At 39.8% G+C, this 15,993-nt stretch overlaps 1 protein-coding gene across 1 annotated transcript in view; it reads left to right on the forward strand.

The window, feature by feature from the left end:
• rngtt (RNA guanylyltransferase and 5'-phosphatase) overlaps positions 1–15,993 on the forward strand; it is a 147,291-nt gene that overhangs the window by 87,197 nt on the left and 44,101 nt on the right. Inside the window, exon 12 of the mRNA XM_033648885.2 lies at positions 5,029–5,097. Within this exon, the coding sequence (XP_033504776.1) occupies positions 5,029–5,097 (69 nt within the window). The remainder of the gene's footprint in view (positions 1–5,028; positions 5,098–15,993) is intronic.

Consider the following 15,993-nt stretch of genomic DNA (forward strand, 5'->3'; position numbering starts at 1 on the left):
GGGATACATCCTGCTCCCACTTTCTCTGTATTTCATTGATAGACAGTTGGTGGCAGTAACAAGGGAGGATGCGTAGCATTGCTTTAATGAAGGCAGGGAAAAAGACTGCAAGGTAGAAAGGAAATACTTTCAACACATTTGTTACAACCAAGGGGTTATCTCCAAGTCTCAAAATTGGAGTGCTTTAAACCTGCATTCTTTCTAATGGCCAGCAGGGGGTGACTCCATTGGCAACAAAAAGAAGTCTAATTTTATGGAAGTCTATGAAAAAAATGACCCTACTTCTCACTTGATTTATTACCTCAGTAAACATTTTCCTTATGAGTTTATGGTCTCCATCTCTAGTTTCGTCTTTTTCAATACAGCATGATGTTCATTTGGTAAATTACGGTCTCATTTAGAGTAAAATAGACAGTAAAGCAAGGGCATGCTTCAGGGCATGGTTACTTTGTGGTTGACAAGTCACTACCACAACGGTGTCCTCAGGTTCTCAGTCAGATCCACCCTTTGCTCTCCACAGCTCAGATCTCTCATGTCAGTACGGTCACTTCTGGCTCCAAAAAAACAACAACAAGATGGCAACTGCCAAGATGCCAAACTCGACACTTCAGAATCCTAGTCCACAAACCAATGGTCGACGTCAGGGTGGCTACATCTATTTCTTTTATTCAATTCATAATAGGAGCTCAAGGACGCTCTCAGTGAGAAGCACTGCAAGTAAACATAGCTTTTGTTTGAGAACCTTTAACTCGGTGGAAAGTAAATTCCAAGAACACTGATGGAAGAAATTCTCACTGAGAGATTGGTTGAGTTAATAGAGTTGCAGAAGCTAGCTCAGACGTGACAAAGGACTTTGAGCCCTCTATTGAAATAATTCAGATATTTATGTGTTCATGCTAGGATCTTATTCATTTCAAAGTATAGATACATGTCCTTCTTTGAAGCAAATATTATCTGTTGTATTGTACAGTAGTATCTGATTACTTTAAAGAGCGATTTCAAGACTAGATGTGTCTAATTCTGGACAAAATGCACGTGTCAAAAGCAACTTTCACAGGAGGGCTTGTAGTGCTGCTGTTTATGAAATGGTTCACCAGCTTTGCATGAAGTCCAAATGTAGTTAAGTTATATTTCACGCTTTCTTGTTTTTGTGATTGAGGTTATAATTTGGTTTGTCTCCGCGCAGCACCAGAGCAGATGATGACGATCTGTCATCTCCTGCATAGTGAACGCGTCTCAGCTCTGATGATTGCTGACAGTCTCCACATCTACTCAGCTCTTTGCTATCTCGGAGTCAACAGGCACTTACATTGTCCATGCCCGCTGATTGAAATGTCAGACCTAGACAGAGATGCAGGCATGGTTAATTAATATTTAATCATTTCATTTTATTGTCTCCTGTCATTGAGACAGGAGACAACTTACAGTATGTTATAAAAGGCCACTGAAATGTTGTTGTTCCACCTTTCAGTACCTCGCTGCATAGCTATAATGCATTGGTCTCTGCTTTGGTTCATCTTGATGGCTTGGCTATGATACCTGATATCCGCTGCAGTGCACTAATGCGTATGCTTTCTATTTTATTGACCGGGGCCATTTCCTGCCTGCCTAAATATATTTACCATCTGTATGCATGTACAGAATAGCAACGCTCACTTGACAAGTTTTCACATAGAGGATTTATCCATATTTTTTGCAATAAGTTCCTCAAAAAGTTGATGGTCAACAGTGATTCTGCAGTCTCTGTTAATGTCTGCCATTTATAAAGCCTACAGATTCTGCTCTGTGTAGTCATGCACAATCATATATTAGATCTGGCATTTGGTATTACATTACAGTCGAACATTTTCCAAGGCATATGATACATTTTGAGATTGATTTCCTACCTTTCAAGCAGCAGCAGCAGGTTTCCCTTCATGCCAGTACGGTATTGAAATAAACTGTTCAGACTGGTCATCCATGCCAAAGAGTACAGCATCACATAAAACTTTACTCACAGTTTGATTCTTCCATGCAGTAGTTTGTAGTTTCATCTCTTTTCATCTCTCTTAAGTTTGTCTCGTGTTCAGTTTTAAAATATTGATCTGAAGGTCTTGCATTTCAGCTCCTTGTGCTTTCAAATATCACTGAAGACGACGCAGTCAGCTAAGCTTCGCACTGTCTTCTCCTTGTCCCAGCACACAAAAGGGTCATAGTCTTCATATTCATACTTGACTGCAGAGAATTCTCGACATTGTACAATTTTCTTCTCAGCTTTGACACTGTGTTTGAATTAAACCCCCACTGAACACTTACGTGAGCTTATCTATGTCTAATATTCAGCCTTATGTATTTTATTGAAGGTAGTGAGGCAGAGAAACAGCATGAGGTGAAAGTGCGACAAAACTTTCACTCCTTGGAGTCAAAACTCAATAGATTCTGGATACAAAGACATATTTTTAGATTCAGTGTGACTAACATTTCCCAAGGATATCACTATCTCCGATGTCATTAACAACACCTGCCAGAACCTGCCTGGGAGTCCTCAAGTTGTCAGTATCAAAGTAATCCAGTGATAGACGTCTGTACATCTTTGGGTACACTGCAAACAGGAACTGCTTATAGGTAATTTGGCAGACTTTTTATGAGACCAATCTGCCAAAATGTAGCTTACGATTAACTGTCTGATGTAAGTGAATGTTTCTTTCTCAAGGGCGAAGGTTTTACCCAGGACCATTTGCTTCTGAAGAACTGTAAGTTAGCTGGCTAGCAAATGCTAACGTTAGCACTCACATTATTTTTTGGTGGTGCCAAATCATTACAGACCCAACAAACATTACTGACGGCTCCTGTTCAACAACAGTATTGGTACTTTGTGCAAAAAACATGTACAACTGACCAACTCGTCGTTGTCCCCAGCCACCATGTCAAAAGTTGAGAATTTTGCAATGTCACAAAGATGGTGACCATTGAGGGTGAGAAGTATGCATCATTCTACGCTCAACTTTTGGGCCATTTTGATTTGCCAGTACTACACTGCTGTCCTTTCCTGCAATATGCAGTCTGATTATTTTAGTGTGGTTGTATTTTTCATGTAGCTGCTGGACAATAAATACTAACAATCAAGGGCAATTTAAAATACTCAACCGATCATATTACACCCCATCACAGCTACATAGAATGGGCATAATAGTTGATAGTAAATGTAAAAATTGTGGTGCTGCTGAAGGAGCACTGCTCCATCTGTTGTGGGACTGCAATACAATTAAATATCTTTGGTTTTGCATAACAAAGACAGCAATGATCCACACTGATATAGTCATTCCACTCACAACACAGTCGTGTATAGCGGAAGGATTGCATAACTTGAGCTGAGTATCTTTAAAGCCTGAACAGATCTTTGTTATGTATGGTCACAAAAGATGATAATCATGAAAAATTAGATTGACTTAAGTTCTCTGACTCAGACATAATAGATCACTGAAGCAATGGAAATAATTAAGTTGGAAAAGGTAGCTTTCAGAGTGCAAAATAATGAGACAGATGATGGTGAGATATGGGGGCCAGTGGAAAAGTATTGAATGTCATTATGAAAAGAAAAAGAAACAAACTCTAAGAACACCATTTTTGATTTATTTTTTCCTTTTTCCGATTCAGACTAATAATTGTTGTCTTCTTTTTCTGCCAGTGCTGTTCCACAGTATTAATATTGCATTGTTATCTATGCTGTAAGATGAAAGTACTGTCCAGAGTGAAGAAAACTAACAATAATTATAACTGATGTTGTTTAAGGGGTGCACTGGGTTTAAGGGTTGGTCTAGATTTCCTATATTGGTTTGGAGAATAGAAAAGGCAGGACTCATTTGTGTTTTGATTAGAGATGGGTGATAAATCGATTACACTTGATGTATTGCAGTTTGTTCCACCTGAGATGTAAAAAAATACTGTAACAGCAATATTGAGTATTAATTGTCAAGTTATTTTTTTAAAAGCCACCGACATGAGACTTGCTTTGGCTTTTCAGCCCCAGACCCCGACCATTTAGTCTCAGTTTGCTACCATAGAGCACCAGTGCTTGCAAGTATTATTGACATATGAACTGGAGAGCTGTTGGTTTGTTTTGGTGCTCACGGTGAATAAATCCTCACGTGCAACAGCACCACTGTAATGGCTCAACATTCTGGGTGCCTTAGTAAGGGGCTGGTCTTGTTTTGTACATTGGTTTTGAGGGGATTAGAAAGGGCAAGACTTGTTAGAATTGTGAATCTTTTGTTTTTGTTTGTTTGTACTTCATGAGTCAGTGATGAAAGAGATTTAAAAAAAAAAAAATACCTCTCAGTATTCATTATAAGAAGGTAAAACCCATTAAAGACGGGGGAGAAAGTCATTAAGAAGATGGGTAAAAAAGAAAAGCACTCTCAAATTGGGAGATCTATTCATCTGTTTTCATATGCTTTTGATTGTATATTCACCCTTATTTAAGAGCCTCAATTTTCCCTGCTGTAGTTGCCATGGCTGTGGATGTGCTTCATGATGTAGAAAATGTGCTTTTATTGTACAGTAACTCTGCCACGTCTCCTGGGCATCCGCTCGTCTAATACGGTGCCGTAGGTCCCTTTTCTCCTTTCAGCTTGGTGGTTGGTCTTAATGGAAGAGATGAAATCCACTCTTTCCAGTCATCGGGAACTTAATGATTTGTTGCTTTTCTGGTCCTCAACCTGGGCTGTCAAGTTACAGATATTGATCTCTCAGTCATGCATTATCAATCAAAGAGATTAGTGTTTAGTTTCAGGGCTAGGTGGGTGAAAACAGGGTGTCAGACTCCTGCTTATAACAGGATTTCTGGAGCATAAGCCTTCAGGTTATGATGTAACTTTTCTCACTCTTAGAGGGTTAGGTATTGGTGGCAAACACTCCGGCTGTGGTTGACTTTATAAATCAGTGTCATTTCATGTGTTCCCAGGTAAAGCTTTCAGTCACCCATCTTGTCATTTATCAGTTTTGCTTGACTGAATCTGTGTCCTCCTCTTTTTTATTCTTTTTCCCCAGCTACTTGAAGGCAGCTTCACTTCCCAGGTCAGCCACGAAGTCGACGGGCTTATCTTCCAGCCATGCGGGGTAAGCCTCCATCTATGTATGACAATCTGTCATTTTCAAAGCCGTAGCCTTGTTGCCACAGGTTGATTGTCAGACGAAGCTTTTTTATTCCACCGGGCTCCTACATAAGAATCGGACAGCTTGTCACCGCGACACACCGTTTGTCACTCTCAGTCTTGCCCTGTGTTGTTGTAGAAAACCCCACTCCTACATGAATCCACATAAACACAGGGCTGTCTGGGAGAAGCTGCACAGTAAAACAGACACATGGCAGTTTTCTGTTACGACGGAAATGGCCTTGGTAAGAATACCAATTTACTTGGTTGTTAGCACAGCAGAAAATCACTTTTATCTGTGACGGTAATAGTATTCCTCCTTTCCTCTCCTGTGATGGACTCAGCTGCCCACATTCCACTGTCTAATATATTAAATATGCTATCGTGCACACATTATTAATGCAGGAAGAGGACAGGTAGGAATCTAGATTTTGAGATGCGGCATAAAGCTGCAGGTAGCTATGGTGCCTGCTGACTCTGCTGTTTGAGAAAAGAATCACATTTTTTGCTTATTATTTTCAGCTTTGACACATTGTTCTTCCACTATCAACTATGTTAAGCAACTGCATTGAAATTCTGTCTTTAACTCTGTCGTGTGAAGCAGCCGCCTTATTTTACTTGCTTACTTACTTTGGGCAGTCTTAATACACTGATGTACAAAATATAACAATTAAGACCATTAGGAAGTTGCTTTTACTTAAATCATCAAGTTGTTTTAAACTAATCATAGGAAATGTTTTTTAATGGCTCAAAACAGATTAGAAAGTGCTTTACGGGGAAAAGATCAAAAACACATATAGTACAAAGACAAGAACGAGAGAACTGTGTAACAAAAGCAGCATCTGATTACAATTTCACGTTTCAATTTGTGAAAACATCCCAGGACTAGTATTACCTGGGGACCTCATGTGATTTGTAATAATTGCAGGCGTCTTCTGCAATCTGAATCCCTTGTGAATCTGCCTTATCCATGATTTGTCAAGTAAAAATTCCACGGCAAAGGTTGTGTGACGATACTAGACCCGTGCAAATCAGCATCTTGGTGATTTTGGGTCGTATTTTTTTTTTACTTGTTTGTTTTCTCCACACCTCTTTCCTGCCTCTTGTGTGGTTGAGAATTATAGAGGCAGTGTTGGCAATTATAAAGAAAGATTTTGACAGCATTTTTGGGTGCAGGAGGATTATCTCGCTGCACAGCATGGAGACCCATTTGCAGAAGAGCAACATCTCCAAAGATGATGTTCTGTTTGAGGATAACATTGTACATCACCGCTAGTGGTGCTGTGTGGTGTTTCTGTGTCGTGGAGAGCTGTGTGAGTGAAATACAGACTTCTCTTATTCTGTGCAAATGTGCCGCATGAAACACGGATGTGGGAGGCAGTTTTTAAATCACAAGAGGTCCCCAGGTAATAGTAGTCCCGTGCGAATCGAGCTGTAGTTGAACATTACTGCACTCTAAAGACATGTTATTTTGCATATTTTTCTCCAAGCTCACTGATGTTTTCTGCTGCAAGAGAATATCTCAAATATGCTGCCATTATTTTCACACCGGAGTCTCTGATTTTACCTATTGGCACACCTTTGAGCAGACAGGGACATTTTCATAAAAGCAACAAAAGCAGCAAAATGTTTTTGCCTGGATTGAATCCAGCAGATTTGCATGACAAAGAACGGGGCAGTGCTCACTTATGGATAACAGGTGTTCGTGTTCTGTGTCTGGACACCTGCGTCTCGTTGGGTTTGACCCTGTATATGTTGGACATCTTTTCAGTCAGCAGGGTAACAACAACTGCTGCTGAGGCGTGGTGCAGCGGCCTGTTGTTTCTCTGGCCACAGCCTGCTCTGAGATGTTATATCAGGTGGAATCACACCTGCTTAGGCTGTTTTTGGTTGGGCTCTGGTTTTAAGCACAGAATACATTTTTGATCCACAGATAAAGCCATGTCGAAATATCCTTGGGCAAGATACCGAACCCCAAATTGCTCCCAGAGGTTGTTCCATCTGTGTATGAGTGTGTGTAGCAGGTGTAGTAGCAGTAGTAGCAGGAGGCACCGTGTATGGTAGCTTTGACCAACAAAATATGTGTGAATGGGTGAATGTGACTTGTCAGACGACTAGAAAAGTGCTATACAAGTGCAGTCCAATGACCATTAGAAAGTAACTGCTCATGTTTTCTCCCTATCATTGATGATTACCAAGATTTCTAAAACCCTTTTAATATAGCTTATTTCCATGGGGAGGGAATACACAGGTGAAATTGCATTTATGAAGATTTCCCTGTAGAGAGTATCATATGGAGGCTCTGTTTCTCTCAGCGTAACTTTATTGATTTAATATTGATTATGTAGATTTATATCAGAGTTACAGGAGTAAACTATTAGTTCACCGTGCCTTTGATCAATGTAGTGAAATCAAATATTATGGGGCTCAAATAGCAAGCAAACGGGTTCATAAAATGTCTCCGATGGTGACTAATATTAAAATTATAATAAGAAGAATGAGAATATTATTAAAAATAATAAAGTTAATCAGGTTATGAAAACGCTTGTCACTGGTAAGAGACATAACATCATTGGCCTTAAAAAATTGATTTGATAGTATTAACAGTTTCTTGAATACTGTAAAGTATATTTACTCCACAGTCAATGGATTGGATTGGAAGTTTCAGCTGTCACATTAGCACATAGGATAATTGTTAATTGTTTTAAAGCAAAAGATGACCAATAACATACCATAATCTTTGTCTAGGGATGCACCCATTTATGCACTGAACATCGATATTGGCCAATATTCGCCTTGCTGACTTCTGTTGGCCTATCTGTAAATTACATACAGTTCATAGATGGCAGTGGCCGATGTTTTTTGTTCGCACAGGCCAAAAAGCAGGGCTGAAGATCACTGGTGTCCCATCATCCTGCAGACAAATGTATTTAAGATGAACAAATATCTTTCCTTGGATGCCATCAGGACAAAAGGACGCCGCAAACTCACAAATGGCACGTCAACAGCTGCACGCTGTTTTTCCCTGATAATGCTACACTGTGAACATCAAACCTGTGCTGACACCAGAAGGAGGAGAGCTAGTTAACATTAGCTTTTAGCAGCCAGTGGGCGCAACAGCTAACAGAGGTTGCAATGAGTTACATTATGATGTGTTCAAGGACTGGACAAAGGCAAATTAAAATATTTACATGATGTATTCAACTGTAAAATGTACTTTTTGTTGAGAAACTTGAATAGATACAGTTATATGTTGTTCACTGTTTTCACAGCAATATGAAATAGATATTAGAAATTGAACTATGATATATTATATAGTAGTAAAGCTTTTGAATCAGTTATTTTTTGTTTTTTTTATATGAAATAAGGTTATTTTAAAGGTTTCAGACATTTCTATGATTAAATGTGCTCATTCAAAGGTAGTGTAATGGAAGACTGAATGACTTTAAAACAGTTCAGTTATCTTTTATTATGTAGATTTCTTTACAAAGCAAAATTGGTATTGGCTGTCAGCCAAATTGTCGATTCAAACATCAGTCTCAGCTCAGAATTTAGCACTTGGTGCATCTCTACCTATCCCTCTTGTTGTTCAGCATTTTCAGCTTTTGCTCTTTGTGATTTGTGCAGTAATTATCATACAGTGTATAACTGTGGCAATAGCCAGCAGGTAACAACAGTTCTCAGGAGAGCTGGAAATTAAATTTGGAGGAGGCAAGTTTACACAGCTGCACTTTCTCTCCACCACAGCATGAGCAGAGATGAATATGTCTCTCCGAGGCCGGTTAATTGATGTGCCACTGTCTTGATCAATATGTCAATGTAAATGTTTTATTTTCGCAGGTGCTTGCAATTCACGCCACTCTGTGCGGTTGCTCGTACAATGTAAGCCTTTCCCTCTCGCTTGTTTAATAAATAATTGGATTTCGATTGTTTCGGAAAAAGTGATTGGTGTGTAGAGAAGAGGGGATGCTAATTAGATTTAATTCTTATTTCCACAGTTGATTTCTAATTTATAAAACTCTAGGGGAAATATTGTACAGTTGGGTGGAAGAGGAATTAATTGGGGTGCAATCATTGGTTTCTCTTTTAGCTACAAATTACACAAGGGATGCTTGAGAGAATATTTTTAGGAGATTGTATTGAATTTCCAAATTATATACCACCCTGACCAGAAAATGGTTTTAGATTTAGAGCAGTGAGGTTGATGCAGCCCGCCATTGATTTATTGTCTTCTGTAGCCTCTGTGAATTTGATGGATAATGAACAACGGGGCTGAAGGAGAGTGTTGAAAGCACTGTGGCCCTCTGGGTGTGAAGATGTATGTGGCATTTATCGAACCAGCTGAGGAAATTGCAACAACATCATCCCCATCCCTGTCATGATTAGAAATACACTTTTAACCAGGGTTGGTGATTTGTTTTGGCAGATGCGCTTTACAGTTTTTAAAATGATTTCTGTCAAACAAGCAGGAATAGAATCAGCGGGGACAATGTGCAAATGCTCTGTCGATACTGTATGGACAGGTTGTCGCTCAGACAACTCCATTCGGCTTGCAGGTGCCTTTTTTACACCCCTCTTTATAGAATTCTCGCCTCTGAATTGGTTGGAAGTCCTTTCACAGCTCTGCAAGGACGTGTATAGAATTACCATCATAGACGGAGATGTTCAATGCGTCCCATTAAAGCCGCCTGTGCTGAGTCTAATTCGCCAATCTGTGATCAAATCACCGTTCATTAAGATGTTTTTCAGCAGTTTTATGAATCTGACGGAGGGAAATCACTCCAAACTCCTGAAGGTCAGCAGCTGGTTCCCGTCTGCACAGTCGCTCAAACAAATGGGCCGGGTCGGAAAAACTGGCAAGGCTAATGTGACTAAATGATTATGCAAATTGTCGGCCATCTGATGTGGCATTATACAAAAGATATTATGCAACACTGTCTGGCTTTACTTCTTTTTTATTACAGCATCTACATTAGATAATTAAATGCCTTGTTTATTAGGCTTTTGGTTCTGTGAATCTCAAAGTCTAAAGTATTTTAGACAAACAAACAAACAGGATTGGGGAGTGAAACAACAGTAATTACTTAAAACCAGATTAGATTTATTCACATGCATCTAACCACAGCCGGCTAATGAGAACAACAGTGTGACAGTGGCCTGGGTGCCGGCACAACAGCCTCTGCATGCACTTAACTATAGTAGCAGAGACTCATTTAAATGTTAATAACAACCCTTAACATCCACAGGCCTGGTGTTTTCAAGGTGACCGACTGCACTTGCTGTTTGTAGGTCTGCTTTAAAATAGTCTGTGCTTATGTATACCGGGTAGAAGTCCTCCTTCACAGCCCCTCAGCATCACCCTTTTATAAGACTCTTTAGAAATAATGGGAAGAGTCATCCTCAGAGTCCCTCTCCATTAAAAAGTGTTTCTCTTATGTTAATGTCCCCTATCATGAATTACCTTGACTTTACTGACTTGTGTCTGTACAAAGTTTGTCTCTCGAGAGGTGTTTTCACATACCTCTGTTAAAGGGGGTGACGTCTGTGCAATCTGGGACTCAAATGCACGCAGGAAATACTCGCTCAGGGACGTCACCAATACAAAAGCCAATTGCTCAGTAATACAGGAAACACATCAATGGGGGATAGACTTCAACACATCGACAAAGAAACTGGAAACCTTCAGCGCAGAGCAGATTTGTCAATGCAGAGATCAGAGTTAGCATTAGCATAGTGGACATTTTGACAGCAAACATTAAAGAATGAATAGCTTTTAGATGTAAACTGGACCCTGGAGCTTCCTTCCACTATCTACCAAAAAACTATGGTAGCAGATATAACCTCCTGAGACCCTGTGTCGTCATACAAGGACATCACATTTTGGCTTTACTGGACCTTATATTTCATTCTTCTTAACTTAGACCTGTTGTCCTCGTTCGTAGACACTTTTTGTGCCATCTAGTGGTAGAGCACAATACACTAATCCATGTAAAACCAAGATGGCAGCCATCTCTGCCAAGTCAGTCTGTAGCTGACCCCAACACAAAAGTGGACAAGGTCCAAAACCTGATCACATTTTATGGTTGAAACTTGTTTATTGTTGATTAATGACGTTTGTAGTTTGATATGGCAACGAAATTGACCAATTTTAGCAATTAGTAAGTACTCATTTGAACACATAAGGAATTTATCATCAGCTCGTTTGAGGACATTGAGACTATTATCGTCACGTTTTAGGATATAGGGACTTTATTATTGTTGACAGTGTTTAGTTTTTATACTTATCAGGCCCTACTGATCCCAAATAGCTAGGAGAAATTAAAAATGTGAACCAAACAAAAATTCCAGTCAGGAGGATAATTATGTTTCACACCAGGGTCCGACATTAACACCTGCCAACTGCCAAATGCAGGTATATTTTCTGTTGAGCAAGTATTTCTCAGAAAGTTATTTGCCACACTGGTGGGTAAATGTTTGTACTAAAATAGAAATGCAATAAAAACTATGGGGAGGGTCTCCACTGCGTTTGGTGACATTTATGTGCGCACCGCTCTGCTCTCTGTGTCTGTCACAGCATAAGGGTTCATCACAGATGCACACACTAGCAGATTTATCTCAACAGCATGTCTACCACAATACTGACCATCTCAAGTGTTTCTATTTCCACCGCACTTTTTCCTGTATGGGACATCATCTGATCCGCTAAACTATCTCTTGATGACAGTCTGCAAAGAAGAGGGTGATTGCGGAAGAGAGTAAGGAGTCTGACGAGGAGGCTTAAGTTGATCAACATCGTTTAGCATCGAATAGATTTACAAAACCTTCAGATTTACTTTTGATTGATCCTCAGGCATATTTAATAGCAAGAACTTTGGTAGAATTTTGAGATCAAGGCTTACTGAGTTGTATTCAGGCTTGAAATGATAAACCATCAATCAATATATTAAAATGATTTTGCTTCAGATTTTCCACTGGCCTCCTCTTTAAGATTGCATTTAATGAAATACCTTATTATCTCAATTAAATGTAGCCCACTGATTCGGCTGTATGTGTGATACAAGGCAAGGCAGTTTTAGCCGGTAAAAAAATATGATAGACCGTTGAATTTTTCATCTACCATCTACTTCCTTGACCGGTGAGTAAAAAGACCGAACACTAACACTGGGTCAGCCACCGCCAGTTAGCCTACAAGCTAACAAACAACATAAATAAAAGAGTGTTAACTACGTGCTAACTTCACTTGCCATTCTGATGTATCTGCTCGTCGCCGATTTTGGCACACAACAGACTCCTCATCTGAGTCTGGATCTGACTGAGGCTCAAGCGTGTGTCTCAGAGATCTCCAATCTCTCTGACGTTTCCGCTAACGCTAGCCACCTTGATGTGCACTGCTCTTTCACCAGTCAGCCTAGTGAAAGCAGCGCTGGAGAAAGCAGAGAGCGAAACCTACCGCAAGCCCATTTCTCGCTGAGATAGAAATAGTAGATCTGCCTCCAGCCCCTTGTTGGTTTTTTAAGTTTTATGTGGGAAAACCAAGTTAAACAAGTCCTCATCCAACTGTATATGTTTGCGTTTTAAAAATGAATGCTAAAAAAGTCCGGTCCATGTTGCAGTGTTTAAATTTTATCTGCATGGTGCCATAATGGAAAACAGTAAATTCTGATAACGGAAAAGTTTTCTGTTTCTGCATCCAAACAGCCTGTACAGTATAGTATATGCATGACTAAAAGATGTATGTAAAATAGTGTTGTCTTGTAACCCCATGTGGGAAATAAAAAATAAATGAATGAATGAATGTACAGCACCATAGTAAACAACACTGAAATGCTCGAGAAGTGTTTTCCAAGAGGTTATTAAATATTTACAGGGAAGAATTAAAGACATTGGCTGGAGGCAGATAAGGGGAAGAGGCGCATTGCTGCTGTTTGGCACTTTTTCTGTTGAGCTTTCTCTTTTTTTTTTTCCTTGAAAAGATTTTAAAAAAAGATTTGAAAAGGAAAAGGACAAAAGTTTGTGATAGTGAAATATATTTTCCCTCCTTATCTGTTTTGTCTGCAGCACACACAGACAGTGAAACAGCAATAATGAGGCATTCACAGATAGTGTGTCTGCAAACCGTCCACGTTTGTTGTTGTGGTGACCTTGCATATAAAGATGAGTTTAGCATTGTGTTGTTTACTGAATTAATAAACTTCTTAAAATGCATTTACTCTTTTTGACCTTTGGCTCAAGTCATTGGATAATTGATTGACACCAGGGCTGTTGTTTGAGACCCTCTTTGATATGCCAATCTGTAAATAAGCCGTTGTTTGTGAGAGATGCTGTGCTGTGGAAGCAAACATGTTGGGGTGTGGGGACATTCTTTATGCCACCCCCCAGAGTGACAGCTTGATGTTCTCCATGTGGAAGCACATTCGTCTTTCGGGCAGATCCATTGTTTTTCTTCTCTTCAGTAAGAAATAACGTTTAATTACTTAAATTTACACCAGTTCATTAATTATTAAAGAGCAGAGACTCTCTTCTTTGTAGTGGCTTTTGACAGTGTTTCACATTGTCACACAGAGGTGTCGCCAACCAGGAAGTGACCACCTGCACATAAGTCAGATTCATGGGACTCTCCGAAAACTCAGTGTTTCACCTGGATGGGTGTCGTTTTGCAGGACGCAGCAGTGTATGCCTGAGCTCAGTGAGTGTCTCAGTCAATATGTATATTTGGTTTTGCATCCATGGGCATCCATTGATGTAAGAGACTACATTGATATCAGAATACAGACCTCCCGTCTGTGTAGATTTTTGTTGTTGGACATAATTTAGTCCAACCAAATGTCAACACGACGGCATGATTTAGTGGTAGATGTTTTCCAGTATAATGGTATGATGGTCAGTTAGAGAATTTATCAGCAGTCAGGTAGTCATCTAAGAATCTGCAGGGAAGTCTAGCATTAGTTTCAGTTACAGCCTAGCCATCAAAGAGCAAAAATCCAAGTGTCTTCATAAATCAACGAAAAATCATCTGTGTTTGAAGTTACAGCTAAGTGGGAAGTCACCTATAGCTTTCATCTTTGGTTAAGGAAAAGATTAGGTTTAGGAATGCACCGATATGGATTTTTTTCAACTGATACCGATAACCGATAAGTAACTGCTTCTCATGGCCGATAACTGATAAGATAACCGATAATTTCACATTTTTGTATTTTAAAAAGAAGTGTAAAACCTATAGTTTATGTACACCTGAGAGTAAAAAAGGCTGAAAGCAGTCTACCTTGGCATTATCTGCTATAATTTTAAATATTCGATAAATGCATAATTATTAAAATGTCCCATTATCCACCGATAATTTATTGGCCCGATATTTATTCTGCATCCCTAATTAGGTTAATTAACAACTTTTTGGGTTACCATTACGCTACCTCACCAAGAAAGTGAAGACATGACCCACTGAGACCCGATGAGAATGTGCATCAGTCACAACACTCGTTGGGATGGAAGGCCTCGCCCCTGGGTGAAATACCAAGTTTGTAGGGAGTCCCTATTTTCTGGTAGGTCTGCGTGTGTTGACTTCAATACTGACATTATTAAGGGGATTTAGCATCTGGCAGAAATTGGCCTTACTCGTGACATGCCCACCAGCCTCAACTTTACCCTGAGTTTAATGGTAATCAAAGGTTTGCATACTAACAAGATGAACTAAGGTGGTGAACATGGTAAACATTTTACCCACTAAACTTCGGCATGTTTTCATTGTTATAGAGCTGCTAGCATGAGTCTAGACTCTTAGGGGCAAAGTCACAAAAGGATTGCGCAGCTTTTGCGTCTGCTAGAGCTGCATCTTCCTGGAAAGCTATGACATGATACCAAAAGCAGATACCTTAGGTCTTCTAGTTATATACCATACCTGGTGTCATATCAGTAACCTCACTCCACCTTCAAACCCCTGCTACAGCCTCTTGAAGACAGTAATGCCAAGACTGTCGGCGGTCCCGCAGGTTCAGTAGGGTTGAATTGTTTTATCACCAACACATCTTCCAACCATTACTGTGTACATGGGGCCAATAACACTGCCTCACATTGTGATTGTTTTCCAAAGTCATTGATTTTTTAGATCTCTAAAGCAACCAGTGCAATGTTAATCTCTTCTTCTGCGAATGGGATTAGGCTCTGGGTTAATCTCAGCAGGGTCTCACTGCTGTGAACATCCATTAATATTAGCACAAAGGTTGCCACTGCGGCAGCCTGCAGTCACAGGGTGTGTTATCTCACCCAACACATGGTGTCCTTGGAATATGTTTTCTTTGTTTCGGGCACATTGAAAAGATTTTGAATTTATAACAGTACCATTGCCACAGATGGTAGAATTTCTTATGGGAGAGCACTCCAGATGGTGATCTCTGTACAATGAATACAAAGAAGCATTTTTCTCCCCTCTACACTTTCTTTTTTTTTTTAAATCTCAAATCATTTCAGCTTCACTTAGAAAACCAAGTCAGTACAGAAGGTGTGATTCACATCAGGTTGGACCCAGTGAAGCTTTTGAATCATATTGTGAGAGATGATCTTAGACAGATATGTGAGTTTAGGAGGTCATATCATCTGCGATTGTGCACGGCATGTGTTTCATGAATCAGTGTAATCATTTTATCTGAGCTTTGCTTTTCTCTGCTGTATCTGTGTCACAACTGCAGACCAAGATTTACTCTTTTACTCCACCGTCCCTGTATTCCTCAACCTTGTTTATTCCAAGACTAATCTTTTATGTCACTGCACCATTTTTGCACATTCACACCAAAACCGCGCCAAAACACACACACACACACACACACATGATGTTACTCTCAAGAAGCGGGCCAGTGTGTCTGAGCTG

This window comes from Epinephelus lanceolatus, chromosome 13 (assembly GCF_041903045.1).
Source record: "Epinephelus lanceolatus isolate andai-2023 chromosome 13, ASM4190304v1, whole genome shotgun sequence".
Taxonomy (NCBI): Eukaryota; Metazoa; Chordata; class Actinopteri; order Perciformes; family Serranidae; genus Epinephelus; species Epinephelus lanceolatus.